This window comes from Macadamia integrifolia, chromosome 1 (assembly GCF_013358625.1).
Source record: "Macadamia integrifolia cultivar HAES 741 chromosome 1, SCU_Mint_v3, whole genome shotgun sequence".
Taxonomy (NCBI): Eukaryota; Viridiplantae; Streptophyta; class Magnoliopsida; order Proteales; family Proteaceae; genus Macadamia; species Macadamia integrifolia.
In genome coordinates, this window is record NC_056557.1 from 19,026,348 (window position 1) to 19,051,526 (window position 25,179).

At 37.5% G+C, this 25,179-nt stretch overlaps 1 protein-coding gene across 1 annotated transcript in view; it reads left to right on the forward strand.

Moving 5' to 3' along the window:
- The first annotated feature begins 2,178 nt into the window (after positions 1-2,178).
- LOC122071517 overlaps positions 2,179-25,179 on the forward strand; it is a 64,742-nt gene continuing 41,741 nt past the window's right edge. Inside the window, exons 1-7 of the mRNA XM_042635919.1 lie at positions 2,179-2,565; positions 4,004-4,954; positions 20,119-20,219; positions 20,319-20,433; positions 21,010-21,087; positions 21,273-21,365; positions 21,655-21,738. Of these exons, the coding sequence (XP_042491853.1) occupies positions 2,518-2,565; positions 4,004-4,954; positions 20,119-20,219; positions 20,319-20,433; positions 21,010-21,087; positions 21,273-21,365; positions 21,655-21,738 (1,470 nt within the window). The 5' untranslated portion in view covers positions 2,179-2,517. The remainder of the gene's footprint in view (positions 2,566-4,003; positions 4,955-20,118; positions 20,220-20,318; positions 20,434-21,009; positions 21,088-21,272; positions 21,366-21,654; positions 21,739-25,179) is intronic.

A 25,179-nucleotide genomic window follows, 5' to 3' on the forward strand; every position in this document is an offset into this window, starting at 1 on the left:
AAGGAGCTTTTTTGTCTTTAATGAACTTGATGAAGAATCTTGAACCTTCAAGAATTGAAGATAGTGGTCCCTCTTCTTTGCCTTCTCCTTCTTCTTCTTTTATCAAACACAATAAGTTTCTTTATCTTTAATGAACTCCAAAACCCCTCACCAACTTTCAATGTTGTCTTTAATGGCTACTCAAGCTCGGTGGTGATGGCACTAAAGCATTCAATATACAAAAATCTTTAAACCGAGGTTTTTCTCAAGATTTGGTATGAGAGCACACAGACACTTAGCTTCTTCTTCTCTTTTTTTTTTTTTTCTTTAGGGTTTATCTTCTTTTGTCTCTTCAAGAAGTTATGAAATAAATCCCCAAAATCCACTTAAGAAGGTCAAACAAAAGCCCCAAAATCGTGTAGATTTAACCACCTGGTTCTGATCGGAATCTACTTTGACAGATTGACCTTATTTCAATACGAGAGTCATAACATTTTTATATATAACTCCAAATGAACCGATTCTTTTGCTTTTGAAAGTAAACTCAAATATCTATAACTTTTGTAGAAATATCATTTCTCTAATTCTTCTTCAAAATATCTCAAAATTCAACTCAAAATCATGATAACTGAACCCGTCATGAGAATCTAGGTTGCCTCTGTTTCAGAGTGATCATACGAAAATGATTATATCTCTCTCATCCAAATTCCAATTGACCATATTCTTTTTCCTACAGATAGAGGACTCAGAGAACTACATTTATCATATTCATGTAATCCATAAATCTCAAAAACGGGATTGAACCCAACTAATGTGTAAGACAATGCCTTTTTCAGCTTACACGTTAGTCTGAAGAACATGTCATATATTTTTACTCCAATATTCGATTGACATGATTCCAATTGTGATAGAATTAGAGCTCAAGGATCTAAAACTTATATGCACATGTCTTTTTTTAAATCTTTCATTTAGATTTCTGAAAATACCTTCAAACGTGCTACCATTGTATAAAACAATGATCTCTTCCCTTTTAATGAAGGGTCCTTTACACACTACTTCCACTTTCACACATATAATTTGTGATATATCTCTAAGCACTATTAAGATAACTTAGTGTTCATATACAACCACCACATCACCTCTGACCACCTCATCATTGATACGTGGCCAAGGTTGCTAACAAGGACAATCAATATGCAACATCGAGCCATGGGCTCATCCTTCACGTGGCTGTATAATTGGCTCGGATCCAAAACGTCCTAGTAGACTCTTCGGCCAGGAGTCGATTGAGCCAGAGGCTCGGCCTTAGGAAACATAACCTTAGGTCTCAAATGCAAGGAGGCTAAGTCTTCCAGGGTCTAGATTGGTAAGAAAAAGGCTATATAACGAGCGGTGTACTTTCCTAGGCTTATCAGTGACAAAGTCGAGGGTTTGAATCATGAAGAAGCACAATCTTTCACGACCATGCGACAAGGCATGGTCAGCGGTGCACAACCAAACCTATGGCTCTGATACCAATGTAAAACAGAAAGCAATCAGAGGGTCACAAATTACCTCAATGAAGCTTTCCTTGCAGCAGAATGGATCGGATTGCACTATGCATCGATCCGCACGAACATTAATGATCCAAAGCTTGGCGGCGATCTCGCTAGGCAAAGTTCTACCCTTCAAATCCAAGGATAGCAATGGAGGTCCTTAGAAACATTTATTCTAAATTGGGAGAGATAGATAAAACTCTTGAGATTATGTCAAAAGCTTATGCTTGTTGTGCCCAACCTTTTATTTATAGAGTTCTAGCCAGTTAGAGCTCCTAATCTTAGAGGGTCTATACTTGTCCCATGTGGGCGACCCACAAACGAACCGGTCAAGTCCTAGTTCGACACAGTTTGATTAATCGGAAATGAAATCACATCCGCGAATGAGCTTGCAATTCAATGGTTGTTGTCAGCTATAGATATGACCAAACTGCGCAAGACATAGTAGGTCATGTGTTCCAACCCTGTCCCACCTTATCCCCACCCCATGAAACTCAGCCTGGCTATGAGTCCCGGTCGTCTATAGGCTCTAGATGATGAGTGGATAATGAATGTCCAAATAGAAAACTTTTACCAATAAATAGTGTACAAATTTCTGGTGGATGATAACAAATAGTAGTGTGAGGACAAATTGAGAGGTGGCAAACAGCTCCGACAAGCCACACGATCTCTCCGTATCATTATCCTTTCTCTACCAAGTCCCATGCTTTGGGGTTCTTATAAAATTAGAAATTCTTTCTTTGATTTATCTGTTGTAATCTAAATGGATGGATAATGCTGCGGCCAAAAGGAAACAAAACAGAACACATTTTATTTTTTTCAGAACAGACCGCCACAGAGCAGCGTCAAACTTTACCTACCGATGTCGATTCTAATGTCTCAGTAGACTGACTGCACATCAGAAACCCCCATTTTCAGAGTTGCTTGAATTGGAATATTGGATAGATAGATTTAGAGTAGAACATGAAGAAGACGTGGTGAGTTTCTTCTATTTGATTCGACGATGTTACCTCTTTGCTCGGCCACCCCGATTTGTTCATCTCATACCCAGGTCACTCACTCTCTTTAAACTCAATATTGGATTTACTTTTTTTTTCTGGAATCAGATTTCTTTTACTCTATTATATTTATGGTCCGTCCATTTTATGATTGTGTTGAACAGCTAAAACAAGAATTTCTAACTCTAAATTTTCACTGATTTAAGTAAGGTAGCTATTGCTCCTTTTACAAGAATGTATCATATTGGGTCACTTCAATTTTGCACAGTAGCTATGAATGTATCTCACACTACGTCCAAGTTGTTATATGATTTGTGATAGCTCGGTTCCGTTCTATTCGATGATAATTTTAAGTTTTATCCTGTGGAATTAATTCTCCCATTGAAATAAAAGATATTCATACCGGCATTCATCTAATGATTCTAATTCATAATATGTTATTATTACTCATTCTGTAAGTGAACCTAAACCTGCATAGACACTTCAAAAATTACAAAAGGATGTAGAGTTTCATGGTTGTCAGAGGTTCCTGAAGGTGTTTCAATCATGTAGGATCCATTTGGTTAGAATTCAAGTGAAGTGAAATAATTTTTTTTTTATTAGTATTTAAAGTGGATGATATGATTGAAAGTAGAGCTTCAACCATATTTTAGTATATATATATATATATATATATAAAATAATTTCACTTTCTGAACCCAGAATTTTAACATTCTGTTTTGTTTCAGTACAAAGTTAAAGGTTCAGTATATTTTTAATGGTTACTTTGCTACATACAAGGTCTCTCTTTTCTTAATCATTTCAATGTCTGAGGTACAGGTACGTTAATCGAATCACTTCTTTCTACATGGTCCACATGCCAGAGGGACTGGAACTATCCATTTGATGGGTCTATATCATAGTTATCTGAGGGCTAAGAAACCCAGCATAGTGATCCTGTGCATCCAGCAATATAGTAATTATGCACCATGTTCATTATTTATTTGGGAACAATTCAATAACTGGAAAATAAATCTCTTCTTTTTTTCCATTTTAGTAATTGGATGTTTATATCATTTATTTTTGTACGGATGGATTTTTGTTGTTTTTTGTAATATGCAAATTATAGAATTGGCCAAGTTCTACAAAAAAAGACATCTTGAATACTCTTGTGATAAAATGGTTTCCATCATCTTCAATCTGGAGAATAATGTGTAAAAAATATATGTTCTCATCCATGGTGCATAAACTTTCTATTGATGGAGACTCCATTATTATTTCAAAAGATTAAGTTAATGATATTAATGAAGAAACAAAAGGAAAATATTACAACCATGCAGGATTGATATTAATGATATTAAGAGCAGTGACAGCAGTTAAGCATGTCTGTTTAACCTATTTCTTAGCAATATCTCTCATACAGTTGTTCGGTACGTTAGACGCTTTAGATTTCTACCTCAATGCATATGCTTGGGCAACTTAAGTTTACTTTTTGAAAGTATGGTCCTGCAGATGTACTGCCATGCAGGATTGCACCCCTTCACCTCAACCTGGAAGGCTGTTGAGCTCAGATGCATTATGGAAGATAGGGTGGCTTTGGTCACACCTCATAGGATTCATTCTCAAGAAGTTTTCCTCAGACCACAGTTTACAAAGTTTCTCTCTCACGTAATTGAAAGGCCTGAACAATCAGTCTCCCCAGAGCTAGTGGATAGTCCTCCTTGCACAAATGAACTATATGACATTGGGGCAGGGTTCTCAAACAAATGGTCTTATCCAACTGGAGCAATTAGTAAACCCTACAATTTAGGAAGCAGCGATATGAGTTATGTGGAAAGTTCAAGTGTACCTACCCAAGAAGATGAAATTTTGAAAATTCCTGGTGAAGTTGTTAATGGTGCAAATATATTATCAGGATCTGATTCCATGACTGCTGTTGATGCTGCAGCTATTAATTACCCAGAAAACCCACTTTCTAATGGTTCAGAGATGGATGGTGATGCATTTTCCAAGCTGAAAACAAATATTGAGGATATCTCATTGGGATTTAATGAGTCCATTGATGCATCAGTTGACAAGGGAGAACGTGCTGTGAAAAGTTCAGTAGATGCAATCACCTCAGAGCTAATATACCGCATTAAGACTGCAACTGAAGCAATTGAAAATGCTGTTAACGATGTGCTTTTCTTTGTTGGTCGGACAGGAGAATCAGTTGCTAATAGATTGACAAGATTCTCAGATGATTTGAAGCAGACCACGGGTAAGGTGGACATTGTTGCTATTGACGTCCTGAGAAGGGCAATTGTCACTGCGGAGGATTATTTAGCTGGTGGTACTGCTTTTTTTGTTTACTCATATGGATCTGTGAAGGAGCTACTTCCTCCAGAGGTTAGGGATGTGCTAAATTTATCTGAAGATAAAGCTACAGAAATTTTGAGGCCTGCTGGAACTGCTTTGGAGCAGGTGACCTCCTCTTCTTGTTCCAACTTTATATCTTTATTTTTTTAATTAGTTATTTTTCTCATATTATTGTTTTTTTGGTTTCCCTTAAGACCCATAATGTCATTTGCTGTCTAAAGAACATGTTTCAAGAAGTCGGTTTCAACCAAGGTCGAAAGTGAAATATTTCGCGAAACCACTGAATTTTGGTCGAAATGCTGCACATTTCGGTGGTTGGTTTTGTTTGACCATATTGATGGTCAAATGACCATATTTTGGCCCGAAACTTCATGGAGACCCTAATTAAGCATCCCTAAACACAATGGAATCTTTAGATTGTTGAAAACACGCTGAAAACATTACTTTGGTTTCTTACCCTAGGTTGGTAGTGTATGGTGTACCTTGGCTATATATTTCTCAAATGTAGGTTATACTAGTGCTATATGCACTAGAATAATCGAAGACAACTGAAAATATTCCATTTCAATTTACAAATAGAAAAAAAATCATTTAATAAGTGAATAGTCAGCCACTAAGTATTAATTCTATTTTATTTTTTAAATTTGTTGTAAGAAAATTAATTTTAAAGCAGAAAATTTAAAATCAATTTTTAAAAACAGAGAATTAAATCTGACTCCTTGAAGTCAGAGATAGGCCTATGATATTTATCATTTGAAGAATTGAATCCTATCCACTACATATTTACCCCCTTTTTTGTTTGCAAAAATTAACTTTAAGCTATGTTTGGTTGAAAGGGAAGGGAAGGGAAGGGAAGGGAAATGAAAGGAAGTGAAAAGGGAAATTTTTTTTCCCTTTTGAGTCGTTTGGTTGCAATAGAAGTGAAGTGAAATTAATTTACCAGAGTTGTTTGGTTGGATGTAAAATTGATGTAAAATAGATGTAAAATTTTAAAAAACTTGTAATCCAACCAAACTTGCTAAATTGTAACCAATTACACCCCTTTATTCTTTGGTTATTAATCCACACTAGATCCACTGACCTCTTCTCAGCTCTCATGGCCTTAAAAGCTTTCATCTTTTATTTTAAAGTTCCAATCATTCTTAATCTCTTTGCCTCTCAGTTCTACATTCTAAATTCTACTCAGTTCTTTAAAGTATTGCACCCTTCTTACAGTGCTATGTGCAATGGTTCTCTGGTCCCATTACTTTTGATATAAAACCAGTTTTCTCAAATTGCATCTCTTGATGATTTGAGGCATCGACTAAGAGTAGGATCTTTACTTCACAGATTAGTAAATGTGTATCGGCTCAGCCACACCCATCAGATAAAGAGAAAGAACTTGGTAGCTCTGGATAATCAAGAGAAGATTTGATAAGTTTCCACAAACAGGGGAATATATAAGAAAAGCAAAAAAGGAGAGAAGAGAAGATAAGATGGTTCTCCACTCCAATCTACAACATAGCTTTCCATCCTTTCTTTAAACTCAGTTTATTAGAGTAACTAACCAGTGATAGGGCAACATTGAACTTTACTTAAGATACAATATTCATGAATCAGAATCACCCAAGAAAAGAGAAGCCAAAAAACAGAGAAACAAGATGAAATCAACAACAATCAAAAGAAATTAAAACTTACTTGAAGCTTCTTACAGAAGACTCTATATAGATTATGGACAGGTAGCTAATGTTCTCCTCAAAGTTCAAACAGTAGTAGAACAGCTAGACCCTTTCTGAAACTCACAGGAGCTGATACAAAGTCTGGCCCAAAAGCGATGATAGTAACATAGTTAACATTAAACCATAATTTCAGTACATGTCAAACATTGGAGGCATCAGAATCATAATTTAAGTATATGTAAAATGGTCAATACAACTCTCATGTAAGAGTTTGATGGTATGATCATATTCCACAAAACCATGAAGAGAAGAATCTTCATTATCCATATATTTTCAACTCAGTGGAAGGATGAGTTCAATCTTTGATATACAATGTTCTCCTTTTGGTAGATAAAAGAGAAAATATGTGCAATCCACCAACCACCCCAAACTCATTGGAAGATGTTCCTGCTAGAACACCTACAACAATCTGATTGCTACTCGGATTCCTCAGCATCTCTTCTTGGGCATTTATATCACGTACCTTCAATGACAACAGACATTACCCAAAGTGAGAACACAGTTCAGGGTTTCATTTACAGAAAGAGAAAGAAATCATCAAAATTACTCAAACATCTATCTGGCAATTACATATCATCACAATTTCCCAGACATCTATCTGATAATTACATATCCTCCATAAACTAAATAGCATTTGAATTTTCAAAGGCCAAAGACAAAAAAAAATACAAATGGGTATGGAATCTTTAGGTAGGATATTCAGGGTAAATAAGAAGTTTTCTTTGCACCATTCAAATAATTACGCATCCTTAACAAACTAAATGACAGATGAATTTCTAGGGCCAATGATTTAAAATAAAATGGCATAGAATCTCCAAGTATGATATCCATGACAACTAATATAAAGAATGAGAATACAAAAAGAATGTTCCAATGATCAGAATACAAATTAGATTGTATTTATCTTACAGCTTCAATGGCCTTGATCAAGAAACCTCAAGATCCACCTCCTCCGTTGCTCCACATTCCTTACTAAAAATGCCTTTGCTTGAGGTTCATTTACTGTGAGGAAATTAAAGACAATGTCAAGTGTATCTTCGATAAATCCATCTACTTCTTGTTCAACATCCAAAAATGCTTTAAAAGAGAAATGCCTCTCTTGGACCATAGTTGCCAAACGATCTATAGAGGCAGCAACAACAAATATTTGGTCACCCAGTGCTACATTCACTCTCTTTCTCTCTCAAGGTACATCATGTGATGCACCAACTCCACTCCCCTCTCCAGAATGCGATGTGGACATTGGGACTTCGGTGTTTAAACCTTTATTGCTATTGGTCTCACCAATCTCTATGTGGTCCATTGGATGGATGTATTGCCTAGGTTCTTCAGAAGTTTTTCCCTTATCTTTTGTTTGATGCAAAGAATCTCTGTTCAACTGAGAAAATTCCCCTATGGCATGATCTTCACCCACAACTTCCTTAAGTTCTTCGAATAGAGACCAAGTCATGTTTCTCAGCTTTATGAATTCTTTTCCTTTTTGAATCAAAAGAAAGGAAAATCAAATATTAATATATGATAATAATATCAATGAACCACAAAATCAAATAAATACTTATGCAATTAATCATTAAAACACATACCATAGCAGCAAATGGATTCCATATTTGGTCTTCTACCTTCAACTTCTTCTTTCGTGTGACTAAAACTAAACCCACTTTGCTCTAAACAAAGAAAAAGATTTCTAAAGGTATGCTTAATTATTCTTAAGTGATTAATCACATTGTCTTTTGTTACTTCCATATGGTGTTATGGATGCTTTGAATTCACCTTTTTAGCAAAAAAAATGTAAGCCGACTCTTTGAAAGAATTTCTAATCTTTTTCCCCTCCCATACTTGGACTTAGAGGCATCGAATCATTGTTTCATCCATTTGTTTGGTCCATATAATGTTCTTTCTTTATTCATTGATGCGTAATACATCCTCCTATATTACAATACATAATAGAATAGCTTCAGACATCAAATGCTTCATCATAAGTTTATTTGAGCACATGAGTTTTACTTGACCCATGCCACCCGTAGATGCAACGACAATACTCCTGCTAGCTGAAGTCTTTGTTTTCATTCCAAAACTTCTAAAATAAAACTAGATGACAAAAAAGAATAAGATCGCACAAACTCAATACTCCTAGAAATGATATAAATATAAGAAAGGATGTTTCATGATGACAATTAACTCCACATAAGAATTCATAGAGTAATGTACACAAATCATTAATTTCATTCTAAATCACAATCAAGAACATAATCAAACTTTGGTGTTTTGTTGTAAAGATCTTATAATTCCATTTCAAATCACTGTCAAGAACATAATCCGACTTTATAGCTATTACAAGCATAGCACAAAAAAAAGGTACAACCAATACTCTAATGGAGATTACGTCGCCTCATAAGTGCGGTCCCAATTCTAGATCCTTCTTTTGCTTCTGCCACCCTACTAAGGTGTTGCGCTATATGGGCATCAGGCTGAGGTTTGTGATTCACAGACTGTTTTAGTAGGTTTCTTTCAACAGCCTGTAAAAGGTAATCATCTGGTATTACCATTCTAATGTGATAACAACATGCCATAACTATGTCAACCTGTATCTGGAACGGGTACTCAGGTACAACAGTTATGGTATTAAATCGCTTCTTCAAAACTCCAAATGCACATTCAATGTGATTCCATAGGGATGAATGCCTATGATTGAATAACTCGATCTCACTTTGAGGTAGTTTACCAAAATTGCGTTAAGATGATAGCGTACACCTCGAAACAGGGAATAAAATTGCATAAGAGTGGGAACCCAGCATCAACAAGATAGTATTTTCCTACAAAGAAAAATATTATTCAGATAATCGTTACTCTAATAAAAGCTGAATATGTGAATTATAACCTCAACTATTCTAATTTCATACCTGGCAAACAGACAATTGGGTTCTCTCTATGGATAACATCTTCCACATACAGACAATTGGGTTCTCTCTATGGATAGCATCTGCCAAATCCTGGAGTCAGTCGCTGAACCTTCCCATCCGACTAAGACGTATGTGAATTTCAAATCAATATCACATGCCGCGAACACATTTTGGGTGGCATATTGCTTACGAGAAACTTAGCTTCATACTCAGGATTTACACTCGTCAAGATATATGTACCATTTATGGCATCTATGAAATCCGAAAAGAAATATGTTGCATTTAATTAGTCAAAAACTTAACTAATATAAGCTTAACATTCATAGATATTTATTGTATTCAAGTTTTGTACCTGGAAATACGGCATCCATTTAAGATTATTCTGAATTTTTTAAGGGTTTTAACAATAGGATCTTTCAGAAACACTTTTTGCATGTCTAATATAGCATCTAGAACCATGTGGACGTAATGAGCTAGGGTCTCTCCAGATCGTTTAAACTTATGCTACGGGTTCCTTTGGTTGAGGAAAAATGTGTGTAGGAAGTTTGCTATTTGTTCTTCAATAGTACATTGAACGGAATCGTGAAGACGACCTGATTCTCGAAAAATATTAACAAAGCTCTGAAAGCAATCTATATTCATCCTAACCATGTCTTTGCAATCCCTGTCTAACTCCAGTAAATGACTCACAAAATCACGATGAGTATAATAAGTATTCCTACAGATTGTCTTATCTACATATTTTGAGTAGTATTCTGCGGCAGTGCATACCACAGCTGCTGCCGATGCTACTGAGGATGCAATTTCAATAATAAGTCCCTCCTCAGAGTCTCTATATGTGGGTCATCCATACAAACTATTCAACCTAATGTCTACTATGGTAAAAAATAAAAGCGGAATTACAATATTGTAAGAGTGTAGACAATCCAACATCTAAATAGGAAAAAAAAGAACCCACATTTAAATAATTTATCTAAGAGAAACAATTATCAATTAAGCACATCTAACTTAGTGTGGAACAACATGAGCAATATGACCCTTTGGTCAATGATTAAATGGGAAGGACCAATCAAAAATCATTAATGGACAAACTCTTTCCATAAATTAAATGGGTAGGACCAATGAAAACGTTTCAATTAGTATACGATTACAGTAATCACATATGTTGATCCATCTTCTTCTCCATACATGTGGAACAACAAAGATACCCAAAACAAAGCAACTAACAATACGTTAGAGAAGGGACTTCTGTACTTATAAAGTAACAACACATCTAAGACTAAGTAACAGACAATGCAGAAGGGAGGATTCTATTTGTCTAAGGTGAAAACATATCTAAATGATAAAATAACAGACAATGCCGAAGAGGACCATAATTTGAGGAATAGGAATAAGCTGAATCGGTCGGTCTCAATTCCATTCCAACCCCAATTCCCAACTAGCAAAATGGAGTGGCTGCTCCTGAGTGGCCACTCAGACTGATTCGATCAAATGTATGGTGGGCATGTTGCATCTTGAATATCTTGTTCCCATGGAGCTAGCATATCCCCGGCCAAAGAAACCATCTTATTGAGGAATGAAAAACTGGCACAGCATTTGAATCTATAAATACAACAGAAGTATTGTATTTCCATACCATTTTCTCAAGCATAAGAACAACTAGCCTGAGTAAACTCATTAGCTTTGTCCTAGGAAAAGTAATGAGAAAATCTTGGCTTTTTTGGGTTTTCAGTTTCTTATCAGGTTACTATCGGTCCGGTTCAGTTTTTTATCGAATTTAGTCATGTTTTTTGTTTCAGTTTTTTTCTGGCTCCATAAAACCGAAAACATATCCTGCATCATTTTCAGGGGCCAATTGAATCAACTGCTGAGCAGCCCACTCTCCCAATTCTCTGTTTCCAGGAATAATTATGTGTTGGATCTGATTCTGTTTGATTTCTCTAAGATTATAATAATTTAGACCTAGGAAGCAACTTTAAAAATTTTCCATTTCTTCCTTTTCTTCTTTTTCTTCTCTCTGTAACCAGTAACTGAACCAAGTCCAATCTCAGGCTTTTGGGTTGGGTTTTCTTGTGAAATGTTAAAGTAAAACCAGAGTTTAGATTCAGAGACCAGATCTGCTGCATTCAGTTCTAAATTGCATTAAAATGCTTTACACCATGACTATACTCCAAATCTGAGACCCAAATTAAATCTCTTATGTGGGTCTCATTTTGAGAAGCATCTTATGCTCACTCCTTGTATTCAAGACATTGAAGTAAATGTGATGTTTGCAGAACTTAATTTGGATCTTAATCCCAACCTTCTTTCAATTTGCATGCTCTTTCAGATTCTTGAGGTTTCCTGTAAGTCTGCCATGGAACTACATTTCCTTTTAATTAGCACAATTTAGCAATTCATCTAGTTGGGATTCAGGGCATGGAATTCTCTTTTCAGTGGGAAACATATATAGATCATATCTTTGGTAATGGTTAGTAGATTCAGATCTTCTCTAGTATATTTTATATGTTTTGCAACCAGACGACTATAATCTAGTCAATCGATAGTCCTACTTTGAAGGAATCTGAGATCACAAATAATAGATTTCAAATCTATCTCATTTCCTTAAGAATGGCCCATTTAAGATTTATAGATTCAGCATTTTTTATTTGAGAAATTTCTGAGTGGAACACAAGATTATGGTTGTTTCTTGGTTCAACATGCGTGGCATCTGGACCATATCATATTCCAATCAATGGAGAAACCCACATTAATATATATATATATTGTTAGATCAAACACCAAGAAACACGAATAAAGGGAGACAATAGATCCGTACGAGACAGAGATTTAACGAGGTTCACACACCAGGGTGGTGTGCTACGTCCTCGGGCGAAGAAGAAGATGATTCACTATGCAGAAGAGAGATTACACCCTAGCAGTGGCGAGGAAGAACTCGCCCTGAAACCCTAGTTTCGTGAAAACCCTAGAATACAATGACTTTCTCAACAAGCAACAGTACATTATATATATTCCAAAAAACGTGGGTCGACCCATCGGGTCGCGGTCGATCCGGTCGAACCATACCGCGGGGGCGATGCCCCCGCACCCCCATACGAGATCAGTGATGGGCAGATAGGCCCAAGCCCTCTACTTCCATCACAAATCTCAGAAAATTTTCCATTCGGGTCGCCACCAAAATATGTCGGATCGAGTCAATCTTCAAAACGGGTCAAGAATTCGAGACAAACTTAAAAAATCTCCACCTTGGCTTAAATTCTCCTCCAACAAATAAACAAATAGCTAATATCTTCATCTTCTCCAATAGCCCTCCAAAGGGCTGAACTCAAACACGACAAACACCAAGTAAGTTCAAGCAATGCTCGAACTTACCAACACATAGAGGCTTAGTCAACATATCAGCTGGATTGTTTTCAGTACCAATCTTCAACACTTGAATATTACCTTGAGCAATTATCTCTTTTATGAAATGATACCGAACATCAATGTGCTTTGTCCTCTCATGATACATAGAACCTTTAGTCAAGTGAATAGCACTCTGGCTATCACAATGGACAACAGTCACCCCATGATCCATGCTGAGTTCTCCCAACAAACCTCTGAGCCAAATAGCTTCTTTAATTGCCTCAGTCACTGCCATATACTCTGCTTCAGTGGTAGATAATGCAACTGTAGCTTGTAAAGTAGCTTTCCAACTAACCGTACTTCCTCCAAGAGTAAATACATAGCCTGTGAGTGACCTTCTCTTGTCAAGATCACCTGCATAATCTGAATCAACATAACCAGATAAACTATCACCATTCCTCCCAAACTCCAAACAAACACCAGAGGTCCCTTTCAAGTACCTAAGTATCCACTTCACTGCTTCCCAATGAGCTTTACCTGGACATGACAAATATCTGCTCACCACACTGACAGCTTGTGAAATGTCAGGACGAGTGCAAACCATAGCATACATAACGGAGCCAACTGCACTAGAGTATGGAACACGTGACATGTACTCCACCTCTTCATCTGTCTTAGGTGATAGAGCAGTTGAAAGTCTAAAATGAGATGAAGAGGAGTAGTTACAGGTTTGGCATCTTTCATGCCAAAACGATTCAATACCTTCTCAGTGTACTTTTGTTGAAATAGCCACAGCTTCCCTGCTTTTCTATCCCTCTTGATCTCCATACCAAGGATCTTCCTTGCTGCCCCCAAATCTTTCATCTCAAATTCAGAACTTAATTGTTCCTTCAACCTATTGACCTCATTCCTCTCTTTTGCTGCAATCAACATATCATCAACATAAAGCAACAAATATATGAATGACCCATTAGAGAGCTTTCTGAAATAAACACAACAGTCATATTGACACCTGGAGTATCCAAGACTAGCCATAACTGAATCAAACCTTTTATACCACTATCTAGGAGATTGTTTTAAACCATTTAGGGACTTCTTCAACAAGCATACATGGTCCTCCTTATCTTCAATAACAAACCCTTCAGGTTGATGCATATAAATCTGTTCTTCTAGTTCACCATGCAAGAATGCTGTTTTCACATCAAGTTGCTCCAACTCCAAATCATGCATAGCAACTAAAGCAAGTAGGACACGAATAGAACTATGCTTAACAACAGGTGAGAAAACATCATTAAAATCAATTCCTTGTACCTGACTGTAGCCCTTTGCAACCAAACGTGCCTTGTACCTAGCATCTTCAACACCTGAGGCAGATTCCTTCTTCTTGAAGACCCATTTGCAACCAACAATTTTCTTCCCTGTTCTCGGCTTCACAAGCTCCCAAGTCTGATTTTTATGAAGAGATTCCATCTCCTCATTCATGGCAATCAACCATTTTGTAGAATCAATTGAAGCAACAGCTTCAGAATATGTTGCAGGCTCACTATTTTCAATTGTATCTGCAACAGACAATGCATAAGCAACAAATTCAGCATGCCCATACTTTTGTGGTTGTCTAATATTCCTCCTTGGTCTATCCTTGGCAATGTTGTACCGCTCTTCTTCTTGATTCTCTTGAGCATCATCTCCTTCAGTAAAAGTAGGCAACTGGACTAAAGTAGATTGTGCTTTGTTTGAAGATGAACCACCAATTTCAAACTCCACCTTCTCTCTAGATTTTTCTTGACCTTCATCACAATGAATAGGAACTTCTTTCCTAGGATGCAACATAGCAGATTCATCAAAAGTAACATCTCTGCTAATAAGAAATTTTGGAGACTTTGGATCAGAACACCACAACCTGTATCCTTTCACTCCAGATCCATACCCAAGAAAAATGCATTTCTTAGCCCTAGGTTCCAACTTCCCTTCATTTACATGTGCATAAGCAAGACATCCAAATACTTTTAAATTTGAGTAGTCTGCAGGTTTACCTGACCAAACTTCTTCTGGAGTCTTGCACTCAATAGCTGTGCAAGGAGATCGATTCACCAACAAGGTTGCTGTGTTAACTGCTTCTGCCCAGAACTCCTTGCCCAATCCTGCATTTGATAACATACACCTTGCCTTTTCTAACAAGGTTCTATTCATACGCTCCGCCACTCCATTCTGCTGGGGTGTTTTAACAACTGTATGGTGTCTTGCAATACCTTCATTTTTGCAGAACTCATTAAAGTCACCTTCACAAAACTCTAGGCCATTATCGGTTCTCAACCTTTTAATTTGTTTCCCGGTCTGCTTCTCAAGCAAATTCTTCCACTGTTTGAAAGTGACAAATACTTCATTTTTGTGCTTCAAGAAATAGACCCAAACGTTCCTAGAGAAATCGTCAATGAAAGTAAGCAAGTATCTTGCACCAGCCCCCTTTGAAGCAACCCTGAAGGGCCCCCATAGGTCTGAATGAATGTAGTCCAAAGTTCCCTTGGTCCTGTGAATAGCAGTACTGAAACTAACTCTTTTCTGCTTCCCAAACACACAATGCTCACAGAACTCCATTGCTCCTGTACTCTGACCACACAACAAGCCCCTTTTACTTAATGATGCCATCCCTCTTTCACTCATATGGCCTAACCTCATGTGCCATAAATTTGTGACATCTGATTCAGACATAGATGATGAAGCTGCTGCAACAGACCCAGTGACTGTAGTACCCTGCAGCACATACAAACTGCCAACCTTGATTCCTTTCATCAATAAGAGAACACCCTTGCTGACCTTCATGACTCCACCTTCAGCTGTATACTTGCACCCATTTGAATCAAGAGTGCCTAAACTGATGAGATTCTTCTTCAAATCAGGGACATGCCTGACATTGGACAAGGTTCTGACAATGCCATCATACATCTTGATATTGATCGTTCCCATTCCAATAGTCTTACAAGAAGCATTATTTCCCATCAACACAACTCCACCTCGAACTGATTCGTATGTGGAGAACCATTCACGATTGGGACACATATGGTAGGAACAACCAGAGTCAAGAATCCATTCATCCTGTGATCTAACTTTATCATCAGTCACCAAAAGCATATCAGACTCACTCTCATCTTCAGCAATACTAGCTTCTGCAGAATCATCTCTTTTCTGTTGATTTTGAGCACCACCACCTGCCTTCTGCTTATTTAAAAGCTTATAGCATTCAGATTTAATATGCCCCTTCTTCTTACAGTAATTGCAGGTTAAATTCTTGTACTTAGATTTTGATCTAGCCTTCTTTTTGTCACCATATGAACCCCTTTCATTCGTTCTCCCTCTAGCTACCAAACCAACACCATCAGATTTATTGGTAGTTGTCAACTCATCATCAATCTTCTGCTTGCTTTGCAGATTCGTTTTGACATCCTCAATAGAGATTGTCTCTCTACCATAAATCATGGTATCCCTAAAATGCTTATAAGATGGAGGCAGAGAACATAACAATAATAGGGCCAAATCTTCATCGTCTATTTTAACATCTATCCTTTTCAAATCAGTAACAATAGAATTGAACTCAGATATATGGGATTTAATAGAAGTACCTTCACCCATATGAAGGGTATACAGTTGTTGCTTCAATCTCAACCTATTGGTGAGGGATTTGGTGAGGTAGAGGTTCTCTAACTTCACCCATAACTCTGCAGCCGTTTTCTCTGAGAGAACTTCCTGTAGAACATCATTCGAAAGACACAACTGAATAGCTGAAAGAGCTTTATCATTCAAATCGCTCTAATCATCATCGGACATAGTTGCAGGTTTCTTCGCCTTCCCAAATAGGGTTTTCTTCAAACCCTGCTGCGTGAGAACAGCCATCATTCGAACCTGCCATAAACTAAAATTGATGTTGCCGTCAAACCTATCAATATCGTATTTCGTTGAAGCCATGGATCGAAGTAACCAAGAGCTCTGATACCAGTTTGTTAGATCAAACACCAAGAAACACGAATAAAGGGAGACAATAGATCCGTACGACACAGAGATTTAACGAGGTTCACACACCAAGGTGGTGTCCTACGTCCTCGGGCGAAGAAGAAGATGATTCACTATGCAGAAGAGAGATTACACCCTAGCAGCGGCGAGGAAGAACTCGTCCTGAAACCCTAGCTTCGTGAAAATCCTAGAATACAATGACTTTCTCAACAAGCAACAGTACATTATATATATTCCAAAAAACGTGGGTCGACCCATCGGGTCGCGGTCGATCCGGTCGAACCATACCGCGGGGGCGTTGCCCCCGCACCCCCATACGAGATCTGTGATGGAAGCAGAGGGCTTGGGCCGATAAAATTTCCCATTCGGGTCGTCACCAAAATATGTCGGATCGGGTCAATCTTCAAAACGGGTCAAGAATTCGAGACAAACTTAACATATATATATATATATATGTATATTGTATATACACACTACCTACACAATCCATGAGAATAATCCCATTAACCATTCATAGATTTAGCATTTTAGACAGGAAATCTCTTGGTTGGGATCTATGGTTACGCTGTTTATGTGTTGGATCTGATTCTATTTAATTTCTCTAAGATTATTGTTAGAAGAATATCGTGAGAAGGAAGGAAGAGTCCTGCGGGTTGCGCAGACTCCTCCCTCCTCCCTTGTTGGTTTCCTAAACCAATTAGGAAAGTCCTAGTAGAACTAGGACTGATGTTAGTGGTGTTAGTCTAGAGGTTAGTAATCCTAGTCAAACTAGGAGAGTCAAAGTCCAACTAGGATTGGTAGCTAGTTAGTTTTATGTTATGTTTCTATGTTTCTAGTCCTACTAGGACTGCTGTCCAGTCCTATTCACAGTTTATTTGTAAGAAGATATTGCTATATAATGAGAAGAAGAGGGCTGACCCAAATCACACGATTGGGTCTCCCTTTCACAAAGTCGCGACTCTCTCTCTCTCTCTCTCTCTCTCTCTCGTTTTCTCTCTTTTTTCTTATTTTACAATTATAATAATTTATAGATTCAGTATTTAAGGTCTAGGAAATCTATTTTGTTCCCCAAAAATGAAATTTTCACATTTCAGTTCTGTCTCGATGGTAGTTTCAGATGAAAATGAAACCACCAAAAATATAATTAAAATTTTCAAGTCATACTGGAACAACCGTTTAAAACACTATTCCAGAATAAACTCATCAGGTTTCTCACCAGTTTCTCTCAGGCGGTTGAGAAGTACTAGAGCTTCATAGCTGTGGCCTCTCAGCACAAATGCAGAAATCATAGTCCCCCAAGATGCCAAATCTAATCTCTCGATCCCATTAAAAGCCATAACTGAATCCTCCAATAGTCTGATTCTTGATTAAGCATTAATTAATGAGCAACACACAGATTCATGAAAACCATAACCAGACTTGATTATAGCACCATGGAGTTGTCTGACTATTTCTTGATGTTCAGTTCTTGAAAAGCCCCTAAGATGCTGGAAAAGGTAAACTCATTTGCTTTATATCTCAGCTCCCAAAACTTGCAGAACGTCTTTAGTGCTTCTTGTGTACAGAAATTTGAGTGATACCCATTGATCATTTCATTACAAGGTGTGGGTGCTCTCAAACAGAGAATGTGCTCTGCCTAATTCCCCACATGTGAAGAACATATTGATTAGGGAGTTTACAATGAGGGCTTCATTATAGAACCCAAGATGATAAGTAACACAATAGAACTGAAGTCCAAGCACAAGATTAAAGACAGCCCCGCTTAGCGTAAACACAATTGAGAAAGTAACATGGTTCGGTTTCAAACCAGATGACAGCATTCTAGAGAATGAGCTTCCAACATCTCCAGCATTCTCATCTAGAAATAAGCCAGTAAATACAGTATTCTAAGATATAATATCTTTCCCTCCCATCTTATCAAAAAGTTTCAAAGCATCACAACATGTCTACCCCAAACATACCCAGAAATCATTGATGTCCAAGAAACCAAATCTCTATGACACATTTCATCAAACACTTGACGAGGAGGACCAATACATCCGTGCTTCACGTACGACGGTATAACTCAATCAATGTGTTGCAAAAATACACAGCGGATCCAAAACCCATTTGAATTGCAAGAGAGTGAACCATTTCTCCGTATCCAATACTACGAATATTGATCACATTTTTTTATTCAAGTGGAACAAAATGAATAAAGAAATCAAACCTGATATTTACAGCTTCGAGCGAGAATCAATGCAGTGCCGCAAGCGAGGTTGAGAATCTCCTCTCTGTCAGATTTGAGATTCCAAATTCTTCTCCCGAGGAAGAGAACGAACAGCCCAGTTATGAGCAAACCAACAAAGGAAAAGGAAAGTGAGTCTCCTTCTTTTGCCTCTGACCTTCTTCAGAGAAAGCAAGGTTCTTTAGGCGAGAGAGTTTTCCTTTTCTAGTGAGAGTTGCGAGCGGGGTGAGAGAGAGAGATCGTGAGAGTAGGGTTTTAATTTTTCTTCACATTTTGGTCGGGAAATAAAAAAAGGGAAATTTTAATGTATAAGTGAAAGTTTTTTACATGTAAAATACATTTCCCTTGCAATCAAACATTTAAACTTATTTCCCCTAGGGAAAAAAATTCCACTTTACATATTGCATTCCCCTTGCAACCAAACAAAGCCTTAGGGAAAAATGTACACCTCAAACTATGAATCTTTAAGAATCGAGCTTAAATGCACTAAATCTTCATTGTAGAAGTGTTGTAAAAGCCTCCAACATGTTATTCCACCATGATTTGCAAGTGCAATGGCTAAAACACTCAAAAGCCCTTTTGGTCGAAATATGTCAAAATGGGTAGAAACAAAAATGCATTCAACTGAGATTTAGTATTTAAATCGAATGAATGTACTGTTCCGGAAGTACAAAACTGAAATGCCGAATCAGTACGGAATTTTGACCTGCGTGCCTATGGATTTGCATGCTGTTTCGTTTCGACCAAGGTTGATAGCGAAATATTTCACCAGATTATGGTAGTTTTGCCTGAATTCTTGAACTTTGCTAAAGAATTAGTACTTTTTCGTCTCTCCCCCCCTTTTAATGGTATTAAGGGAATAATGGGTTGCTACTATAATATTGAATAATTCTGTGGGAGCTCTATTGTTTACATCACTTCCATGCTTACTGGTCCATATAAATCCAATTGGATGGCTCTTGTCAAGTGATTTTTCTATAGATGCCCCCATATGTACCATATCCAAGGGAATTTGCATGTGTCTGTGTTTTATGTTTAATGTTTTCGACTGATTCTTATCATGCCATGAAACAGGTTTATATAGCCATTGAGGTCTTGGAGAAAAATATTGGTTTGGACCCTGACGACCCGATTGTTCCATTTGCTCTTTTTCTTGGCACTTTGGCCACTTTAGGGTATGGGATTTCACTTTGTTTGTTGTTGTAGGGAGCATTTTTTTTTTTTTTTGCCTGGGTTTTCCTTGAAGATTTATATTGCTTACCAGATTCTTGCAGGGTATCTTATTGGAAGTTGACGTATGGCGGTTATGCTGGAGATTTGTCTCCTAAATCAGCTTGGGAGCTCTTGACAGGGGAAAAAAATGTTGTACTTATTGATGTCCGGCCTGAGGCAAGATACTGTAAATTTCACTGGCCTTTTCTTTTGCTTTGTTGTTTCTGTTGGTTAAAACTCCTAAATACTCCAAGAACTTGCTGAATGCAGCATACAACTCTCCATTGTATTGTGCTTTCCAAGAGTGCTTGTTCCCCCATTTTTTTTGCTTACCATGGGGAGTCTTTGTGAAATAAATCCAATGAGAAGAAAAAATAAGGCGTTAAGAGATCCTCCTGGCTCAACCCTAGACACTCTACGATCCTTTTTCAAACCTATTTATACTTGCACTCTTTGACTGTCCACCCTTCAATATTTTGATCAGGTATTAAGTTCTTATCTGAGCTCTTTCTCTACCCCGTCCTCTAGTTCTCGTGTCCAATAAAAAACTCAGTCTTATTATTGATTAGTTCCACCGACCCCCCAAAAAGTCTCCCTTTATTTTTTATGGTTCTTTTATGTATTTGATTGGGGGGGGGGGGAGATCCACTTGCTGAAAAAGAGATTTTCTTTGGTGAATATTTAAATATACATCATTTTGTTGAATTCTGATCTGTTCATTGGTTTTGTTGATATGCATTAATGTTTGTGAAGAATTCTAGGGAGAGAGATGGTGTTCCTGACCTTAGGCGAGGAGCTCGGTATAGATATGCAAGTATTTCTCCACCTCAGGTTGGTTAGCAATTACTTCATGCTACATTACATGTTTACAATAACAGTTTTCCCCCTCTCCCTTAATTTTTCTTATTTTAGTTTTTGATTTTCCCTTTTTGTGATGAATTCCATATTTTCAAAGAATGATTTGTTCAAAAGACATGCAAAAGAGTGTTATGTGGGACTTACTGTGAACTCCTCAGATTGGTGGCTCTGTAACGAAGTTAGTAAAGAGTGGAAGAGACCTTGATGATGCCATAATTGCTGCTGTTATTCGCAACTTGAAGATTTTGCAAGTATGTAATACTATCTTAAATGTGGCTTACTTCTTTAGGCTTAAGTATTTGGCCAAAGTTTTGCTTCACCATAGTTGAAAAGAATCTAGCCATTGTGGTGTCATATTTCCTCTGTCGCCCTACTATATGAAGTTCAAAATGGCCTAGGAACTATTCCAGAAGTCCCATCCAACCTCCAGAACCCGTGGATTAATCCCTATTCACCATGGGTGAAGGAAAAACTTGTAGTATTTCTTTGATTTTGATCCAATAATGATGTTTCAGAATAATGTTCTTTTGCCACCTATAGGACAGGTCCAATGTCATACTTATGGATGTTGATGGTACTCACTCCAAAGGCATTGCAAGGTCCTTAAGGAAACTTGGGGTTAAGGCAAGTATGTTATCCATTTTGTCTGCTGCTTTCTTACATGGATATGGGTTAATGTCAGATTAATATGGACACAAGATTTCGGAAATGGGAAACCCCAAAACATAGGATTTCATGAGAAAATGCTATTTTTTCCTTCCCTTTTTCATTTCTTTTCTGATAATTGTCATGTGTGCTGTTTAATATTTTTATGTTTTTATTAATTTTATTTATATTGCAAATAAGTAGACAACATATTATTCATGTTTCTGGTAGTTGCAGCTTATTTTGATGAATTGTGTGGCACCTCAAGTAAATTTTCAAAATTTCCCTTGCCCACCACCCTTACTATTGTATGAATAGACCTGTAGCCAAATTTGTGCTGTGTCAATCTTGGTGTCTACATATGTTGAAGAAGAATTCTGCCCTTAATTTTTTTTTTAGATGAATAGAAAAATTAATTGCCAAGGAGAAGAAGAATATACAAGGAAAAAAGGGGTGGGGAAGGGAAACAGAAGCGAGAAAGAAACTGTTGTAATAATGGGTCTTGGGGATGTTGTTAGAATCCAAATAGGTCCTTAGGTTCTTTAGGGGTTTAATGGTTCTTGTAATATTCTAGAACATTCTCTCCATTTGATGGAGAACCTTAGGGAAGAAAGGGGAAATCAGAGTAGAGAGGGGGAAAAAGGGGAATCACACACTTCACTTTTACACAAACTCAACATATTCATTCAATAATCAAAATCACTCTAAGTTCTCAATCGATTATAGCCAATATATAGGAAAATAGGAACATGAAAATAGAAACTTAACTGAAATGGAAACTAGCCTAAACTAGGAAACAACCATAAAAGGAAACCAATGTAAGGAAATAAATCCCAACTCCTACATTCAAATCTGGAAAGTAAAAGCATGAAATAAAATACTAAGTAAACTACTAATTTTATTTCCAACCCTTGTTGGACCAAAACCCTGGGATGGACTGGTTCTTTTTGGCTTTTGGCTTCCAAAGCCGATCATGCTGGTCCAGCCAGGTAAGGGCAGCTGTATTTGCATCAACTCTCCTCCTCTGAAAAGAGCTTGACTCTGTCGAGTTAGGGAAAGGACCGTGGAGACCGTCTGAAGGAATACACTGAATGAGGAACGATCCCACCATCTTTTTTAGCTTAATTTCAGAGAGATCTTTGGTAGGATGAAACTTCATAGTCTTGTTGGCATGCTTGAAAGCATAGGTATTGGCATAGCCACAATGCTGTACTTTCTTGTCAAACAAGCAAGGTCGACCAAGAAGGATATGGCACACCTTCAGAGGGAGGACGTCACATTGGACTGTATCTTTGAATCCACCAATCGAATATGTGACCAAACATTTATCTGTGATTTTGAGATTAGTGCTGTTCACCCAAGCAACCTTGTAGGGATTTGGATGTGGCTCTGTCTTCAATCCCAGCTTACCAACAGCGTCTTCAGAGACAACATTAGTGCAACTACCTCCATTAATGACCAAGGTTAACAACTGGTCACTGCACTTCACACGAGTCTGGAAAATACTACTGCGGCGCCAATCTTCATTATCAATGGCTTTCTGAGTGGTCAGCACATGACGAATGACATAAAAAGGATGTTGGTCTTCATCACTGAGAGTTTCATTGACTTCACCTAGCGCACACTCTTCTCTTAAATCAACTGTGTCAGAACCAAGTTGCTCTTCAGGAATATATGGTATAGGAGAATCTTTATCAATAAAAGTAACCAAAGGGCTGGGACATTGAGCACTGATGCCCAATCCATGGCATGAGTAGCACCGAACTGTAAATTTTGAAGAATCAGAAGGTTTATCTGAACCACGCCGAGGGGGTAAGTATGGACGAGTAGGCCGTGAAGATGACATTTCAGAAACATGTCAAGGTGGAGAATATGGCTGACTAGGTCGTGAAGAGGCCATAGATGTAGCACTAGCCTGTGGTTTGCTAGATGACCTTTCTTGGGTAGGAGGCTGTTGCAGGATGGAGCTAGTACCTCGAGGAATAGTATTTACAAAATTTCTCCGATTGTATGGACGTTTCAGACTTTCCTTAACCTGATATGCTACTTGCACGGCGTCTTCCATAGTAGGTCGTCGACTAGATGCAAGGGCAGCACTAAGTTGAGAGTGCAAACCATTGTGAAATTGTGCCACTAATACTTCTTTATCCCACTCAAAATCAGAACGAGTGGCCAAATAATAAAATCTCGCAACATATTCTTCAATAGTTAAATTCTCCTATATCAATTGTGCAAACCTGAAATGCATACGTTGCTTGTAATCAGAAGGCAAGAATCTCCGGTTCATGACTTCATGCATTTCAGCCCAAGTAGTGACTAAACCAATGCCTCGGGTTCGGTTCTGTTGTTGCTTGATCCACTAGACTCGGGCCGTGCCTTTCAGTTTGGCCTTTGTAAATGGGATCTTTCGAGCCTCAGTCAACCTGTACCATCTAAAGAATGTATCTAAGCTGTGAATCCAGTCAAGGTACAGTTCTGGATTGTTGTCTTCATAACAATCAAGGACATCCCATTTTGCTGCTCTTTCTACTCCATCATCATGTCTACCGATTCCATATGGTGGTGGAGGTGGTGGTTGTGGTGGTGTATGATGTGGTGGCGATGGTGGTAGTGATCATAGTTTTTAAGGCGGTAAGGCAACAGAGGCGTTTGAGGGTCTTTCGGAGTGCCTTAGTGATAAGGTGGGCATAAAGCGTCGCCTTATCGACTAAAGCGTTCCTGTGTAATTTTTTTATAAAACCAATCTATTTGGTTCAAATCCTAGTTGAATCCTATTACTCATATGTTAAATAAATATTAAAGGTTCATATTCATACCAATGTAAGATATTCATTAAGAAAACAAATCAATAAAGTGAATAAACTAAGTTCATCTTCATCAATCATCAATCATCAATATTCAATCATCAATCATCAATCGTCAATCGTCAATCGTCAATCGTCAATCATCAATCATGAATCATCAATCATGAATCATCAATCATCATAACATATTAACATATAATATAAATACATAACTATGAAACAAAATTATAAATATAAAGAAAAGAAGACATAAAAAATACAAGTCTTTATTATGCTTACCTCTATGATGCCAAAATGAGTGCCTAAGCCCTAAGGTCATCCACTATATTTCTAATCTTGTCAAAGAAGAATGAAGCTCACCGCTACCGGAGCAAAATGGTTTCTTGGATCAGTGGTTCTTCCTTGTTCCTTGATTCCTTCTCAAAGCCCTTTCTTAAAACCCTTGACAAAATCCAAACCCTATTTGTGAATCGGGTTTTTGTTTTGTTTGTTTTGGTTATTTTTGGTGGAGTAAAGCTAATCCCATACATCTCAAGTGTTAACAAAACCATACACCTATCAATAAAAAATCTATATTTGGAATCTTCATCAAGTAATTTTAAAATGTGTTTAAAAA